The sequence below is a fragment of the Gavia stellata genome, chromosome 8, assembly GCF_030936135.1.
Source record: "Gavia stellata isolate bGavSte3 chromosome 8, bGavSte3.hap2, whole genome shotgun sequence".
Lineage (NCBI taxonomy): Eukaryota > Metazoa > Chordata > Aves > Gaviiformes > Gaviidae > Gavia > Gavia stellata.
In genome coordinates, this window is record NC_082601.1 from 32,767,529 (window position 1) to 32,786,718 (window position 19,190).

General features: G+C 38.5%; 1 protein-coding gene across 1 annotated transcript in view; it reads left to right on the top strand.

Annotated features, from left to right (window-relative positions):
• ANKRD44 (ankyrin repeat domain 44) overlaps nt 1–19,190 on the top strand; it is a 74,998-nt gene that overhangs the window by 45,877 nt on the left and 9,931 nt on the right. The window contains exons 16-20 of the mRNA XM_059820517.1: nt 9,192–9,263; nt 12,306–12,507; nt 16,471–16,549; nt 17,587–17,704; nt 18,755–18,971. Coding sequence (XP_059676500.1) covers nt 9,192–9,263; nt 12,306–12,507; nt 16,471–16,549; nt 17,587–17,704; nt 18,755–18,971 — 688 coding nt within the window. The remainder of the gene's footprint in view (nt 1–9,191; nt 9,264–12,305; nt 12,508–16,470; nt 16,550–17,586; nt 17,705–18,754; nt 18,972–19,190) is intronic.

A 19,190-nucleotide genomic window follows, 5' to 3' on the forward strand; every position in this document is an offset into this window, starting at 1 on the left:
AAGAGGTTTTCAGGCAAGATTATTGAAATAACATTATTTTTCAGTCCCAAATTAACTCTTATTTTACTGTTTTATCCCTTGGGTAAATATTTTTGGTTTATTATTGATAGCTCATAGATGAAAATGTGTAGGAATTATCTTCCATAGAACAAGACTATTCTTTATGGGCATAAAACTGTTAGAGGAAAGAGTACATATAAAATATGAAGCTTTAATTCTGATCAAAACTAAGGCAAAGTGGGTACAATGATGAGCGTGAGTTTATGAGTAATGGTTGCTAGTATTTCTCTACATGCACAATACCAAAATTCCGCAAAATGTTAGGGAATTATTTCAGTGTTCCAGAATATGTCAAGTTTATAAAAGACCTTGTAAGATAAATTTTTTCTTCCCCTCTCCCCTCTGGTTTTTATAACAGGTATCTAAATTAGCTTATTGCTAAATAAATGGTCACTTAACAAAAAAGTCTGAAGAAGAAGATGCAGCATGCAATGGTGTTTCCTTTGCTGAAGGAAATACAAATATTTACACGTTTAAGTGTACGTTACAAAATATTTACACGTTTGAGTACAGTTTAGGAAAGGCTGGTTTATCTACAAAAATATATTTTAATATTTTGACTTTTGTGTTTACTGTAAGCCCAAAGCCTTGGTGGGAATTTAGCTAAATTTCTTTGTGGGGAGAGGAGAGGTATCAGGAGAAATAAGGATTAAGAGTGAAAAGGTCATATCCTTTGACCCAAACAAATAAAACTTGTGTTTGTGTGTTCAACCACAGAGCTCAATGACAGTCGCTTTTTTCCTGGAGGACCTTTAGGTTGTCTGGCATATTAGTGGGGTAGTTGCCCTGCAATGAATGACGTGATGTTGCTAAAAAGAGAAGAGTGGAAGCAGATTCCTGAATTCTTTCTCCATCTGTAAGGAGCCATTCATAAAGGCTGAATGGTGGGCATGTGTGCTCGCAAGCAAGTGAAACTCCCATCTGCTTTCCTACTTCTAAAAATAACCTGATGTTTGTTTAGATTGGGACTGACTTCTCTGGCATTCAGTAGTCAGGGATATTGGTCATGATCACTAGCTGGTATTTTAGAGCTGATCACATCACCAAAATACTTTGAAAGAAAGAAGAATATGGTGGGGTTTTTCATTGAAATGATCTCTTATCAAAAAATCCTTATTGGTGTGAAGAGAGTGAACTTTAAATTGTAGTTTCACATTAAAATTCTATCTGGAGAGCCAGTCAAGCACTTTGTGCGGGTAAAAATAGGTTTCTGTGCAGTGTTAGGGCAAACAGAATTAAAAGCCTGTCTCCTGTAGTGAAATCTCTTCTCTGACTGTAAGAATTGATGGTTATTTTTTCTTTTAATCTCCTCTTCTCTTTATTCCATCAGCAAATTAAATTCACTCTTTGGCTAATAGAAATTGAATCGGCATAGGGACTAATTAATTTGAGGATGGGAGAAGAGCATGGTTTAACCGAACACCATGTCCAAAAGAAAAGGCAAATCTCAGTCTGCCTGCCTGCCTGAAGCAAGGTGATCTGCACAGCTGTGTGTGTCAGGGAGAAGAGGCAGAGTGAGATTTCTTGCTAGCAGAAGGCCATTTTGGCTGTGCCATGAAAGGAGAGGCTGGGTTTGAAGAGAAAGAAATCGCCTTTAATTAGACCTGCTGTTACCACTGGAAAATAGTTAAGCTGTGCCTTCAAACACTCGGTTCCTTAACCCATGGAGAGATTGTAATCACAGACCCAATAGATCTTCAATGTGGCTGCTACTAATCAACAAGTATTTGTTCATTCATCCATCTGAGAGCAGGACGCTGGTAATTAGTGACGAGTGAATCACAAGGGTGGTTGGGATAGGTGTTAAAAAGCCTTTTGTCGCATGGGGATCTGGCTCAGATGCTTGTCCGGTAGCAGCCCCTAGGCCTCCTTCTGACCCAAATCTCTTCATTCAGGGGATACATTCTGGGTTTACTCCTTCATAAATGCCTGTCCATCTCCACGACCAACACCCTCCTTTTTAAAGGGAGCATTTTGGCTGAAACCAGTGGTGATAGTGTTTTGCGTGGTGAATGACTTCGTACCTATGTCTATGAGAGCTTTTCCCACATGGAAGCTTGCTTCTTTTTTAGTGGAGAAACGCGAAGTCATTAACTCAAGTGGTTCTAAAAAGGGAAAGAACTTAGGAAAGTAATGCTTCAAAAGAAATTTAATAAACCTATTTTGCCTGTCAGTCCTAGAACCCCCCAAATCACGGTAGATTGATTTAAATACTTAAGTTTTGATGTCAGCATTAGTGCAATATGTACGCATTGGTTACACGATCAATAGGAACCTATATATGCTAGATATGCCGATATACGTTAGCCTATAGCAGTGCATTTTGGCTTAGATTTTATGTGTTGGAAACTAGAGAATTTTGATCCTAAAAACATTTTCTAGAAAGCTAATGCTGCTTGTGAACTCAATGAATGCAGAAATTCACCATTTGCTCTAGCACCCTGCTGGCACTTTGGCTTGTAGGATAGGAGTATTGCCTAACATCTCTGAGGTTTATTGGCTGTCTCTCTGACAGATTTTGTCTTTTTTTAGTTTCTATTTTTATTTTCCTGGGGTGGAGAAGCAAGGCACTTACATCTGCTGTCTTCTGACAGAGAATAACAAGGCCATTGCAGAACTGCAGGAGACATTTTTCCTTCAGTTGGGAAAGAGGTCATGGACTTCTGCTGTTGCCATAAATACCTGTCTGTGAGTGTGTATCTCTGTGTGTAGTGTTTAAATGTAAATGTGTGAAGAATATCTGACTCCCTCAAATCTACTGAATCCAATGAAAAGGGCATTTGATCATGGCATATGGCATTGCATTAGACTGTATAGCTCAGAAAGAGCTGTGGGTGCTGAGATTTTAGGGGTGTAATCAGGCTTATTTATACAAGGCAAGATGTTTGCCTGCATGAGCAGACTTCAAAAAGAAACTATCAGTGATTTTTTGGTATTTGTAGGCTTACAAAGCATTCTAACTTCATTAGGCAAAGTCTCCCACAATGTGTGTATTTTGTATTTGTGTATCTGTATTTTGTCAATTGAGTAGATTGATCTTAAACATTCTCATTGAACATTATTTTCCTCTTTCCCCTCCTCCCTTATGAAGTAATGCAACTGGTATCTGTTCACAGTGGCTGTCTGACAGTAGGCAGTAGTCCCATTGCTTCAGGAGTATTTCATCCATAGATGGACAGTGTAGAGATGGGTGCACACAGGATCAGGTCTTGTTTGTGTCTGTTCATGCAGTGCTTGCAACGCAGTTTATTCTACAGGGAAAACAAAACAAACCAAAAAACCAAGAAACACTTGCAGATTACCATTCTACTTGAATATTTATGTCTTTAATTATTCTAATTGACATTTTTAATTAGATTGGAAGCAAAACGCCATTGGATATAGTGAGTAAATGAAAAATGATTGCATGTCTTGTATTTTCATTTTTATTTAAACTTCTTATAGTATTTTACAAATCCTTGTATTCACTCTGATAGAGCCTGAAGAAGAAAAATCACAACTCTTAACTAGCATGCCATGTACTTCAAGCCACTGCATGTGTGCTGCTTTTGTTTCCATTGGATTTCCTTCCTGCTGTTGCTTACAGGCTCAAGCTTTGCTAGAAAGTCTGTTGCTTTTCTTCAGTCAGTCTTAGGAGCTGTGAGTCAAGTGCACGTACCTGACTGGCATGACACTTTTCTGGATATTAAAGTAACCTTGCATTTGGAAATGTGAAATGGAACCAACACTTGTCTGTTTTCTGCAAGTTTGTGGCCAATTTCAAAGTGGTTCAGAGAAGAAATGTAAATTACACGTCTTCAAGTGAGCCTGAATGTAAAAAGCACTGTGTGTATTTCACAGTAGAGGCACAAATGAGAGGAGAGTAGCAAAAATACCATTGAAATGCACATTTTTAAAATTGACTGTCACTGTATTTCACCAGCGCTCAAATTTTCTAGGTAAAGAGGAAATTTCTTAAGGATAATAATTTCTCTAAATAAAAGCCTTCCTATACATTTTACACAAGTGTATGAGATTTCATAAAACTTTCACTGGGTAAGAGGGTCCTTAAATCAAAATATGAGGCTTTACAGAACCTCTGAGGTAGAATTTCTGGCCAGAAAGAAACATGACAGATGTGATTCGAGTGTGAAAGTTCAAGGTTCAAATCTCTGCCCTGACTGAGAAAGAAATTGGACGCTTACATCCCGGGAAGTGACCAACTTATTATGCTGGCTGGTACTGCGTGGGATCTCTTGCTCTCATTTGGAGCTGTCCTGCTTCGTATAAATACTCATTGGGTGAGAATCTCCTGTATTACCCACTGAGTATGGCACTCGTATGGCTTAATGTGAAACGATTTTGTATGAAGTGGAAGAGCTCCAACGGAAGATTAGTGTTCCACGTGAGAACAGCCAGTGGCCTGGAGGTCTGCTCGAATTTTGAGATTTAGATATGTTTAAAGACTTGAACGTTGTCCTCTTACATGCCAGGTAAGTGTCCTGTTTGCATGGTGGTGACTGTTCTGGTAGGGTATTGGATATTTAAAATTTGTACTGGAAGAGTTGCATGGAACTACTAATAAATTTCTTCAGACTCAGTCTACCTAAGCTCTTGCAAAACTTCTTGCTTATGTTAACTTCACCCATAATGTACACACGTGAGTGAAATCAATGTAAACACTGATTAATCTCATTTTTAAAGCCTGATTTTAGGAAAACATATCAGACACTGGGTTAAGGATGTGTATTAGTTTTAACCTGATCAAATTAAAATAATTTGATCATTAGTATTTACAAATATGGAGAGACCTTATAGAGTTGCTTGACCCTTCTGAGGATATGTTTGTACCACTTCACCTTTGAATTGTTCAATCAAGAATAATTCTGAGATTTAAAAATGTGCTTTCCTGGTATAAATTACTGCAGAGGTTAATTTGATTACTCTTTTCTATCTCCTCTGAAACAACTGATGAGAGTCTTCAATCTTGTGCTTGCTACTTGCTGGAAAAGACTTTATTTAAAAGAAACTGCTGCTAGTATGTTTTCCCCCAGGAGAGACAATTATCTATTGCAATTTATCAGGAAAGATGAGTTTCAAAGTGACATCCTAGCTGATATATTTTTGTTCAGTTCTGAAAGTGACCTTAAAAACTGTTACTAATTGCCACTTCTGAATGACCTTGTAAGTGATAAGCTACATTGCTATGTAATTATTGCAGAAGAGCAATGTTCAACTATTTCTTTTGTCTTAATTGCCTTTTGATCAGCTCTTTGCATGTGTGAAAATTTCTGAACGCTGTTTGCTTAATAACCTTTCAGAGTAAAGGCCATTTATAGATTATACACAGGTAATCTAATGTTTTGCCATTTTATGGTTAGTATTAATAGCATCAAACTGGAGATGTGTGTTGGAATGTAGAAGTTGCCTTACTCGCTAAAATAGTAAAACTCTCAAAGAAAAGTCACTTTAACTTCAGTGGTAGTTAGATCAAACCTTTGACAGAAGTACTGGTAGTGCACTTAAATGGCTGTGCCTGGAGGTGTGGGTGCATGATGGCTTGTACAGAATCTAGCGTTCTGTTCTCTTTTAGGATTTGAGATAGCACCCATCGTTACAGTGTCTATGGTTTGAAGTTGCTTCTGACATCTTGCTTTTAAAAGTGTAGCTTAAACCTTTTATGCATGCTGAAAGTATTATCTCCTTTTCTGCCTAATGGTGATTTTAAATTACTAAGATGCTCCATGAAGCTTTTTTTTTTTTTAACCAGAGCTGAATTTTAGAATATATTACAGTCTGTAAGAACAATCATAAGAACTATTCTGACTCATTAACTGGCACATCTGAGTCAAAAAAAAAAAAAAAAAAAAAAAGGAGGGGGGAAAACTCCCCATACCATACCATATCCTCCTATATAATCCTTTATTATAACCACAGAATAAAATCAAGCAGTAAAGCCTCTTATGTCTGTAAATACCCTTACCGTACAAATAAAATAAAATTGTGAGAACTGTAAATGTTATTAATCTTCATACAGAGCTGGGGGAGAGAAGACCGTTTATAATAGCAGCCTTGTAGTGCTATTAGTTTGTAACACTAGAACTGAATAATTGACATGTTTCATCTTAATTTGTCTGCATCTCACTCCCAAAGCATTCAAGTTCCTGTTTCTGAGTGTGAAGAAGACTTTACAAAATAATTACATACAGTATTAAATAGCACTGTTATGGGAAGTGAAGGGGTTGTGCTGGGAATTTCCAAGAGGCAGAAAGAGAAGTAAAGGTTATAACCTAAACAGAGAGAACTGTGCCCACCAATTTCACTTGCATTGTCTCTTGCACAATTCTGACGTCTACTTAAATTCTGTGGCCAATCAATAATTAAAAATGTAATCAGCTAAAAGACATAATTTTAATGGCACAAGAACTTAGAAATTAAATATGCTGGGACAATCTCCAGTCAGCCACCAATAACCATAAACTGTTAGTAATTCATGCTTATTTGTCTGTCTTCAGTGAAATGCATTGGCCAGCTTCTAGCAGGCAGGTATGTATCGCAGCACAGCCAACACACTTGGATTGCTCTGCGGGGTCTGTGGAGTTAAGCTTCCATGGCTGTCAGGGCAAATAGTTTTGAGCAATAAATTCAACTTTTTTAGAAATAGGTGCAACTATGGGTAGCTTCTTACAAATAAACTCTAAGATGGAAGTGTTATGGAGCTAGAGCCCCCCAAAGACACACTGTTTTATGTGTTCTTATAACAAGTATATGTACTTTACTATAAATGCATTCTTAGAACCATAGAAACATTGGTGAAACTGGAGAAGTTGCTTGGTAACTTGGACCTGGTACTTTTTGTCTCTTTGAGCATGATGTTTATCCTTCAGATGACTTAGTTTTAGTTGTTATAAAGCGGTGCTTGACAAGGTGTACTAAAAAATTGTTAGTGCTGTGTCTTTACTCTTCCTTTTCTTGCTCTCCTTTATAATTTCTCTGCTTGCACTGTCTGGCTATGTATCTGAGAGCTACCAGGTTTACCATCAAATTCTTGTTTATGCTTAACTTCATGATGGAGACATTCAGCCTTATGAGTAATAAGCTCATTAAGCCTAGTCTGCATCAGCCTAAGCTGCTTTAACTCTAAGCCATGGAGATGCCTTTTGTGAGGGGCTCTCCAATCCCACAATTTGTTCCTTTAGAGCCTTAATTTTGTCAATTTTCTGTGTGTTTTTTTTCATCGACTCGAAAGACAGTTATCTACCTTGTTCCAGGAGACTTTTAGAGCCTTCTGACTGGTTAAAGAAAGTATTTCTATGTTAAGATTTTGATCCTGGAATTTCAATAGATGATGATAAATGTAATTAAAAGTGATTAAATTAGTCTGCAGTGCTGGCCTTATGGACTCAGAGTAAAGGCCAGTATTAGGCAGACAGAGGAACAGGCTTAGTGCTTGGGGTTGTTTGGTGGGATTTTTTTAGTTTGTTTACTCACTAGAGAAAATCAGAATGTATTCATGTATTCAGAGCTGGCTCCTGCTTCATCCTGTTTATAGCTATCTTATATAAGAGAAGAACAATATTTTAAACTGGAGGTGGCTCCACATGGTAAGACCAAATGTGTTTCCTAACCCTGCCCCAAACCTCCTGAAAAACTGGTGTGGGACTTGGTTTTTTTGGTTTTTTTTCCTTAGCTGCAGGGATGTGTTAAAATCTGTATTACCTGTTAATACACACACCCACTTGTTTATGAGTCCTGTGTACATCAACACATATTTCTTTCCCAGTCCTGACATTTTACTAGGCACAAAATACACAAATAAACAAAATTACTGCTTAATTTTCTAGCTTTTCCATAGGATTCAGATTAGTGTCCTTGTAATAAGAGATTTGTGACACCTTATGCATTATTAATGCTAGGTTGTATTCCAGTTTGATTTTTGGATAAATTTGTCCTTAGTGTAGGTCTATTAAAGACTAATTTGTTACACCAAAAGTTCAGACATACATCAGAGTTTAGGATATGCCATCATATTGCACTGTAGGCAGGTAAATTCTATGCCTACCATAGGCTTTTGCGGGTCTCTTTGGAGAGTATTCCATGTTGTCATGCCCTAGAATTGTCCAGATTGTCACAAATCTTCCTTTCCTCTTTTTCTCTTGCAGTCTTCTAGTTAATTCCTTATGCTGTCAAAAATTCCTTCAAAAACTTGTGTGAAAAATTGGCTCGTAACCTTAGAAACATTACAAGTCAGTTGTAGTTACCGGCCATGCTTTTCTTTCCTTTTTACAATCTCCTATTCCTAATTTTCTCTAAATGCTAATTTCCAGTCACAGAGGTATTTGGAGACTAATTCTTTGAGTAGTTATTAAGTAAAAGGCCATGCACATGAGCAGTGCTACTCAACAAATGTTGTCTATACTGTGTATGATTTTCCTTGCAGCCTCAATCAGGTAAGTTGTCAGGGTTCATGTGCTATTGTGGAGTGGTGCTAATCCATAGTTTTTCCTTCTCGATGGACAGGAGTGCCCTGTTTGTTGAGCCTTAAAATGCTTTGGGATCCCTTGAAATGAAGAGGATCATATAAAAGTGCAATGCATGTTATTAGATGTTTATAAGAGTTCAAGGATGTGTTGCGTTTCGGAAGACTGTCATTATTAATAGGAGCAGGTTCTACCTTGATAACTTATGAAAATGACTGTGAATGACTTACAGCTCGGTTATAATTATTCCTAGTGCTAATTATGTGTCAGAATTATCTGAAACGCTGTATCATACGTGGCTTGCATATGCATTACCTGTGAAATCGTGAAACTGCGCTTTTTCCAATGTAAACTTACTGAGGGCTCTACTCCACAAATCCTTCCTTTTGAGGGCTCCTTTCTCACCCAAGCAGGCCCTGTGATTTCAGGGAAACTTATTAATCAGGATCAGGATGTTCATGACAAGCTTTGAAACTAGTTTTATAATTTTACCCTGTGGGGAAAAACTTGAAAATACAGAAAAGGTTGTGAAGTATTTATTCCTCACAGTCCTTCAATACTTTCTGTGGACATCTGAGGACAAAATATATCTTTGTCTGCTGATTTATAGTACATGAGAACTTATCCTGTCTCATGCAAAGATGTTCTAAGACGTTTTTTTTTTTTCCCCAGCTTCTGGAAAAAACCAACAATATGTTCGAGGAATCTGATTCTGCAACTACGAAAAGTCCTTTACATTTAGCTGTAAGTATGAGACGTGTAAAGTGTTTGATCACTATTTCGTAGAATAATTCCTTAACTTCTGTCTTTGAATCAGGTTTAATCATAGGCTTGTTTTGAAAAAGCTGTGAAGGGATGTAGGCCTAGATGTAACAAAAACAGGTTCTAGGCTGGAATCGTTAATGAAGTTTTTGAGAGTTGAAGCTCTAGGTTCTTATTGACACTAACACTCCAGTAAGAAGACGACACAGACACTGAAATGAAATTAAATGGAAAGCTGCAACTTTTATTTATAACTAGTCTATAAATTTGGGGTCGGAGCTTGAGCCTATGGCTCTGATCATGGAATGGGATACTCTGATGTTCTCCTGGAGATATGCAGAGTGCAAAAAACTGTCTGGTACACAGCAAGGTGTGGGAAAGCATGCTTAAACCCCAGCAGTACCCTGGCAGCATGCCATGGAAACTGTGCTATCAAAAGGGGATCCAGCACATGTGGCCTCAGAGATCACAATAGCTCCCCTTTCCCACGAACTCAAGATTCATGATCCCTCTTCCCAGTTTTCTTGTGGAGAATCATAGAATAGTTGAGGTTGACATGGACCTCTGGAGATCAGCTAATCCCACCTCTGTGCTAAAAGCAGAGTCAGCTAGAGCAGGTTTTCTCAGGGCCGTGCCCCATCACATTTTGAGTATCTCCAAGCATGGAGACTTCACAGCCTCTAGGCAACCTGTTCCAATGTCTGATCATCATCACAGTAAAAATGGTTTTTTTTGCATTAAATGGAATTTCCTCTGTTTAAATTTGGGCCCATTGCCTCTTGTCTTGTCACTGGGCACCCCTGAGAAGAGTCTGGCTTTGTCTTCTTTGCTCCCCCATCAGGTGTTTATACGCATTGGTAAGACATCCCTGAGCTTTTTTCTTTTTTGAGGCTGAACAGTCTCAGCTCTCTCAGCCTCTCCTCACACGTCTTTCACAGACTGGCTCTTCATTGAATATCCAACCTCACCATGAAGCTGTCCTCCTCTTGAAAGGGAAGCAACTTGCTTATTCGAAAATAGGGGCAAGTTTTAGTTCTGTAGTGATCGTATCTCTGTTCCCCAGTCAGCCAGAACAGCTCTGACCTGACATTTGAATTAGCCGCACATAATCTGAAGGAACAAGAGCCAAAACAGTTGGGTTGAAAACAGAGTTTGTCACTGAACTCTTCTCCCCATCTTTTTTTCTGCAATTTGAAGACTGCAGGAAGGAGAGTGTCACTCCCAAGCCCAAAGAGGAGTTACAACCTGCACTATCACCAACACAAATTCCTGTGCTGGGAAGGGACTTGCCCTGCAGCTGGCCAGATAGCAAACTCGTTTCCTCTCTGGTCCCTCTTGGGCAGAACCCTTGCAAGGACACTGCCAGTGGCTCTCCCTTTTGTATCTGTTGCTGGTTAACTGCAGTTCATTCACCTGAGACACCCCAAACCCACAGTTTAAAAATAAAAAAGCTTACATAAAAACATCACTATTTCGTAGCTCAGTTGCAGCTATCCAGGAGTGTCTCTGGCATTTGTTTCAAACCCTCTCATGTATTGGGGTGCCTGTGGTCATCCTTGCCCAGGTCTAGCAGTGTCCACACGAATGTCTCCACAGATGGATCCAGAAAGCCAGCAACCTTCACCAAAACATGAATTCCTGTCAAATGGCTGATACAGCACACTGGCCAAGGCCTTTGCTTACAGACATTTGACCCTAGAATGGAAATAGGATTTAGAAAGCAGGGGTGGCCTAGCAGCCAGCAACATACTGACCTGCCATTTGCTGAGGCTATGGTGCATGATTATTGTGATGGTTGAGTAAATGACTGTACAAGGCAAACCAACAGGAAGAAAAAGTCAACTTTATTGTCCTTTCAAGGAGAGGATGGGCTATACAGTTTGCATGGCACCTTCAAGATAGATGCTTCATATTGTGTCAAAGATCAGGTTCTTGCTAGTTGTTTTCTAAGTAAAATTGTCATGAAGAAGAAAAGCAGACAACTGTGTTGGGGTATTTTCTGAGATATGGGTTCCCTGTGCCCTAATCTCCCTTTGCATTTCTTTTTCTGCTTTTGTATTTGCTTTCCTTAAGCAGTCGTCTTGGTGTAACAGGGAAACAACTGTTCCCTGCACTGTCCTGTTCTTTTGAGCTTTTGACAATGGTCAGTATGAGCAAGCTGCTGCCACCACTACTTAACCTTGAAAATCAGTGGGTCTCTTTGGTTCCTTCATGTTTGAATTTCTCTTCTGTTTTCATTAATTGCTTCAACTCTGGTAATAATAAATATACATTCATGTATAAATAAAATGGATGTTCTTTGTGAGACTGAAAGTAAGGAGAGGCGGGCAGTCCCCACAAAGCTGAATGAAATGTTTCCAGTTTCTGGGGCTATCCACTGGGTTTTTGCAGTGTCACCTGTGTTTGTGCTGTTGGCCCAAATGTGGCTGTAGGTCTGGAAATGCATCTACTTGTCCACTGTAGTTGTTCTACCAAATGACCCTTCTGGCAGGAATACTCCATGAAGCATCAGCTATAAACAGCAGGTCAAGTTTGTGTTTGTATTTGCACAAAAATCTGTTTTGAGAATTGTTTTTGTTTAGTTGGAGACCAGCAGATGTGTTGAATTTAGCACCCAGTTAGGTGATAATCCATGTGACCTCTGACCAGCATCACTAATGAATCTAGTTTTTGAAGCAAACGTTCCCCTGGAAGATACTGTAGAATGTGAGAAATGAATTGTTGATCCATCTGTGCTGAATTGGCAAATTATTGCCTGAAATTCCTCACCTTGGGTTGTATTAGGAGGTTAGAGCAAATCAATAATTTCTGTCCCTAAACACGAGGAATTTTTTAGTTTCTTGGCTACAGTGTAATTTGGGAAAATCCTTTCAAGTTGAAGAGAGAGTCATAAGGAATCAAGAAAACTGTCATTTCTACTGTGTTTAGGAGACTGTGACAATGATGGATTTTATTCACGTTTTATGTGAAAGTCTTTGAAAGACAAGGGTTGTGTTCTTCACATGGCGCATTTCATATTTCTAGGCCTATAATGGTCATCATCAAGCCTTGGAGGTACTTCTCCAATCTCTGGTAGATCTGGACATTAAGGATGAGAAGGGACGCACTGCTTTGGACCTGGCTGCGTTTAAAGGACATGCAGAGTGCGTGGAAGCTCTCATCAGCCAGGGTGCTTCTGTCACTGTAAAAGACAATGTCACCAAAAGGACCCCCCTCCATGCCTCAGGTGAGTGTGATCTTATGTTATGCTTGTGGTATAAACCCTACAACACAGAAGCAGTTACCTTTACCTACCTACTATCCCATGCACGTTTCTTCTAAATGGAAGAAGGAGATTTTGACTTGCACTGAGGACTGCTGCTTGTTTCCTGACGTCCTACAGTCCTCTAATTTTTCATTTCCTTGGTCTTTTTTCCTCTGTCCCAGTGGTTCAGTCCTCCCTCACACAGCATACCATATTTTTCCACACCACTACTGCTCTGCCCTTACCTGCTTGCCTCTGCTTTACCTTACTTCTCTACTACCACCTACCCTTTAAAATGTGTGATGTTTCCCCCCACAACACCTTCTCTTAACGGTTCCTCAGCCAAAAATCAGGGAAGAGAGAACGCTTGCCTCGCTGCTTCTGCTAAGGAAGAAAGGTTGAAAATACGGGTAGGCTGTCATTGGTGATGAAAATATCCTGGTGTTCTAAACTCTCAACCTTTTGCAGGGGCAATGCTACAGAAATTAACCCCCTTTCAGATATTACCCTCCTCCTGAGCTAGCTTGTGAACTTGCTGTTGCTGGGAGTATGCTCCATTCCTTCTGTGTTGAGTGTTAATTATGCAACATACGTAATTAACTGGAAAAGGTAGAATTTGCCATTTATTTAAAGTTATTATTTAATTAAAGGTTATTATTTAATATGTACCTGTCAGCTAAATACGCAGGGGTGCCTAAGGGAATGTTGCTCCTCTGGCTGTTCATTGAGGGGCTCAGTACAGCATAGCAGTGACCTCTAGTGGGAAGTAAAATTAATACTTAGTTGGATAAAAATTATTTTCAGGGCCAGATTTAATTGTCTTTCTGTTTATCTTTTAGTTTTGCTTAGCTTAAAATGCATATACATCCTCTACTACCAGTTTGTTCTCTGCGTGTGATCATATAAGTGGAACCTGGAAGCATAAGGTCAAATAGACTATTATCGATTTTGTGTGCAGTACTGAAGAAAATGTGCATAATAGATCTTCACAGCATACTAAAAAATGCTTCTGCCTTCTTAAATTTTGCATCAGAACTGAGTAGAATACTCCCCACAATAAACTAATGATATAGAGATGTGCTACTAGAGTTTACATATTAGAAGTTTGAGACCAGAATTCAGTGAGAGGGGGTTTTAGTTGTTTTTGATAAAAACACATAATAGTAGATCCAGCTGATCCTCACCCTGTTAAAACTGTTAGTTTAATTAATTTAAATCAAGATCAGTGCTGCCACAAAACTGGAGTTGTGTTGGTCAAGAGCTTTCCTATAGTCACTTCAAACATAGCTTGGGGTCTGATGACGAACAAGGCGTGACTTTGTCTGGTACCTCATCACTATAGCAATGATTTTGCATTTATTTAAAAATTTGGTTACAGTGACATAGGTTTCTTGTTGTCACAGTGGAATTGTAAGGGTTCTGCAGTACCGAGAAAAGCAAATGGTAACAAAGCCATATTTTTGTTAGCAGCTCTGACTTAAAATATGGATTTGTTGAATAGAATTGAGTAGATTTGTTGAATAAAAGGTGTTATTTTAATAGGCACATTTATTACCTTCATACAAATTCTGGTTGTGGGTTTTTTTCCCTGTTTTAATTTCTTTTTTAATTGCCCCCATCACTGTAGTATGAGTGCCTTCCATGTAAAGCCAGTAGGAAGATTCATTGTAGACTTTTCTAGTCGGTGATATTTTTTTGCTTTAAAAAAAAAATAATTAAATTTTAAAAGATTAAAAAAAATCTTCCAGGGATACGAGGAAAATGTTCTTTAAATCTGCAGTGAAACAAGATCAGTTAGGTGTGTATTTAAAAAAGGGGGAGAAAAAAAGACAAGAAGCAAGAAAGCCTTACCCACAGGAATGAGACACTAAAGAAAACATGTGCCTTAAGAAGGGAAAATACTGCACAGACAGGTTGAATATTTGAACTCTTAGTAAAGGAAGTTTGTCGCTGACATCAATTTGGAGGCTTTAAAATGGGAGATAAGTGCACTTAGGGTAAATATCCATTAAGACAACATTTAGATCAAGAGCTATGTAGCGTTGTGTAGGAATTAGCTCTGGAAAAAAACTTCAATCTCCAACTATTATGAAAAGCTACTTGCAATCTGATGATTTTTATTACGCTGTTTCATAACAGTACATTTTGTTTAGGAGCGTATTTAGCAAAGAATGGTGCCACCTGTCAGAAACTCTGCATGGTGTCACTGCAGTATCCAGCGTTTTTCTTTGCAATGCAAGTGTAAGAGGTAAATTGGCATATTTTGAGAAATCAAACAGAATTCTTGCTGAATTAATCCTTTGAGAGACAGTGCGCATTTGCACACACAAAAGTGATTACTTGCATGTATTTCCTGTGCACTGGAAAGAAACAAGGCGGCATGTGTGCCCATCCCCTTAAACGTGTTTGCCTTCATTCCTTCTAATTACACAAGCACAATTGCAGAACACAATAGTTAAGGAGACCTGAAGTGGTGGATTGGATTACAGGATTCTGCAGAGCTCCATTCAGTAAAGGGATTTGTAACTTCAGTAGAGAAATCACCTAATGAAGTATTTCTTTTTTCTGTCTGTCCCTCTCAGGGAATAGACTTCCTCTGACCTCATGATATGGAGAATTTCCTTAGCCTAAATTATATGTTCCCTGTGTAATTTTATTACCACCAGCCTTTCCTCTGGCTAGCTTGGGGAATCCATTGCAAATGTTTCCCTAGTGTTAGTGTTGCAGCTCTGTTGGCAAAACTAATGTTCCCTGCGGGGTCTGTAATGCTTAGCAATCACTGGGTCAGGTCCTAAGAGTTTCTGCGAGTATCTGTTCTAAAACTCATTTACCAAAATCCTTTTCAGACTTCGGTGTGAATAAGTTATGATTTCTCTTCCTCCTGCTGGAAGAAAGAATAGATTTTTTTTTTTTTTTTTTTTTCCCCTTAAGCCAGTGACTCATCAGCCCTGCAGAACTGTTTGCGTGTTATGTATATGGCATTGCTTAGTGGTAAATAACTAAAAATGTCTTTTATTTTTCTGGGTAGAGCAACTAAGATTATTTTTGGATGAGTGATTTAAATGTGATGATGTCCACCCATTTCTCTGCCAGAATGAAGTGACATAGGTGGTGTCCAAGGGTTTTGCCTCAGCCCACAGGGTGTAGGCAGTGTGAATGCATGACTTGCTGTAATAGGAACACGATCTATATCTACTGAGTACAGGAATTATTGTTTTTCAAAGAAGAAAATACTGTTCTGTTGATCCCATGAGTTATATAAAGCTGAAGCCTTTAAGCCAGCTGACACACAGATGGGTTTCCAGTGTCAGGCCCTGCAAAACGTAGTAACTCAGGGCTGTTTTCCAACAGCAATGGGTTACATTTTTAAAAAGCAAACCCCGTTTTTGAGAAGTAGCTGTGGCTTCCAGTAATGTTAAACTAGAAAAGCTGGAAAATCCCCAAAGGAATTTTAGTCTCTGGTGTTATGTGCTGTTGTGAATATGACATTTGTATCGTTGGTCATTCTTTACAGATGCTTCTTTTTTCATAGCAGCACTGAAGAACTTGCTTGTACAGTGCACACAAAACTAATGAGCCTTGCTGACGTACTTCCTACTGCGTTCCAACTCTGATCGCAGAAAGCTTTGTCTGCCTCCTCGCTCTGCGGGATTTTGAAACGCTGTCTGGTTTAGTAGATATCTCAGTAATGAAAATCACCATTTCTGGTTTACTCATTTGGGATTTTTGTATGTAAGAGAACTAATCCTAGTCTTACTGAGGTCAGGGAAAAAAGAGCTCACCATTTTATCGGCTCAAGTTAAATGAAAATTGTGGGAATATTAATTTCTTATATTGTGAAATATTTTCCATGTTTATAAGGAAATTTCTTATCCATAAGCATCCCAGTGGAAAAGTATCTGAAGTTAAACATGTTTTAATTAAACATACTTTTTTTCTTTATAGTCATAAATGGCCATACACCTTGTTTACGGTTATTGCTAGAAGTTGCAGACAACCCTGATGTGACAGACGCCAAAGGACAGTAAGTTTTCTTTGTGATGGTTTTCTTTCAGCTCTGTGATTCAAATAGCATCTCCGATTTCTTACAAAAAAAGCATTTATTTGAAATACTGTATTTCCTGCTCGTCTCCTTATAGAATTTGGCACATTCAGTTGATCTAAGCCATGTGGAAAGGATTATTTATTAATCTTAGCCTTTGCTTCATACTTTAAACAATTCTTCATAGATGCTGAGGGCCAGATTCAATAAAAACTAACAAGCTCTTGAGATGTTTCTATAGAGAGTCTTTTTCTTTCTAAAACATTGATATTTCAGGGTTTATTTGGTATATTAGGCTGGTGCAGTGAGACAGAATGTTTATTTGAGGTGACACATGAGTCTGAGATGTTCCCACAAAAATGTTAGTTCTCATTAAATGACAGTTATAGAGGGAGAATTAAGTATATTTTTAAAGTGAAAATGTGAATGGTTTAAAAAACTCATTTGAGGTGCCTGGAACATCTCTTACTATACATATAACTTTAAATTATATTGGTCTTATCTAAAAGTAGAAGGAGAATAGATCCCTTCCAGGAAAAAATGGAAGATATGTTGGTCCAAATTTTGGCTTGAATAGTTTCCTTATGTTCCTTCATCCTCTTTAAGCAATTGCACAACATTTGCAAAAAGAAATGCTTTGGGTTGTTCTCGTCTTGGTAACTAGCAAGGACATTCATCCACAACACTTGGGTATTGTAAAGCTCATGTGTTGCTGGAGGTGACAATAATTGTAGGTTATTAAGAGAACAGATTGTCTTTAATGATGTTGCTCTGTAAGCTGCTTACAAATGAGTTTTTTTCTTTTTCAGTCATGGTAGTTGCTTGTTAAACATCTTAATAATTTCATGCAAAAGGTCTTCACTTGGGTGTTATATAGATGAGTAAGGTGAAAGAAACAGGTTTGTGGGTAGGAATGGAGAGAAATGCAAGGCTTCCTGATTTCTTTATTCCTATAAGTTAGGAGTGGCAAGTAGTATGTCATTTTACAGCTATGACTGGTTTGTTTTTGTTTTTTCTAGAACCCCGCTAATGCTTGCAGTGGCATATGGGCACATTGATGCTGTTTCTTTATTACTTGAAAAAGAAGCATCTGTAGATGCAGCTGATCTCCTGGGATGCACAGCTTTACACCGAGGGGTGACTTAATTTTTATGATTCTTAATTATTTGTTACTGTGACTACAACTCACTTATAAATACAGGGATATTGAATGATTGGGATATAAATACAGGGAATACTGTAAATGATTGGAAACCTGACCAAGCACAGTCAATGAACTAAAAAGCAGGACAGATCTGCTCTCAGTAATGCTCTGCTTTTGACTTTATTTCACGTTCACTTTAATTAATTGGATAAAATACTGATTAGACCAATTTTTCTTGGCTCTAGACACTTCAGTATAGCAATTATTATTTTTATAACTGAGCACCTTATGAATTCTGAAAATAATTTCTTTAAAAGAACTGCCCAGCAGTTATTTTCTTTTTTCTTGGGGAGGTTGGTATAAATAAGCAAGCCTTAAGTTTTGATCCGGAGGCAGTGAAACTCAAGGCAGATCTAATCTTTTCTAGGAGTCAGGTTCTTACCCAATGTGAAGTTGATGCAAGAGATTATTTTTATACAGAACTCTGTGATAACTGCAGTGAGCAATTCAGCTTAGGAGTCCAGCACAAGTCTGTAAGAAAAGCTATGGCATAAAATTTCTGTTCTGTATTGATAGCAATACATAAACATGACCAAGATACCAAAGCTACCCTATGTATGATACAGAAGTCACTGATAGTAGCTGGCCAGCTGTTAAAACAGCTTTTCATATTTCTGATGATATTCTTGATCCTTTTTTTCCTCAGTTCTTCTCTCACAGTCATACATAGTTTTGAAGAAGCCAGACTCAGGTTTTATGAACCTCACGTCTTGTTCATCTGTTTCCTTAGTCTTAAACTTCACCTGTGCCTCACTTAGTGGACTCTCTTCCACAGACTGGGAATCAATGCCTCTGAAAGACAGCACCAAATACATTTCAGTGTATCAATTATCATAGGTACTTATGGGATCAAAGGAGCTTTCATCTCTGCCTTCTGAATCCCATCCAGGCCATTTCGTGTTCACAGGCATCAATCATATTCTATATTTCCTGGGAAAGAATCTGTATTATGTCAACCTCTTTACTCATTTCTTTGTTATCAGATTATGACTGGGCATGAAGAGTGTGTTCAGATGCTGTTAGAGAAAGAAGTATCTATTTTATGTAAAGATGCCAGAGGCAGAACACCTCTGCACTTTGCAGCAGCTCGGGGTCACGCCACTTGGCTGAGTGAATTACTGCAGATAGCACTTTCAGAGGAAGACTGCAGTTTGAAAGATAATCAAGGTTATACACCACTGCACTGGGCTTGTTACAATGGTAAGTTTCTCCCTGTGGACTTTTGCCAAGCTCAAATGTGGCCTCAGTTTTAGGGAAACGTGATAACAAAGCAGCCTAAAACTTTGAGAAGCTTGAAATGAAGAGGCAAATTATCTCCCCTCTACTTGCTCTCTGTAGTTAGCATTTGCTATGTTCACCCTTCAGTTCAGAAGCCAGGGAAATTCATTCGAGCAATACCTCCCAGTGGCTTTACAGCTC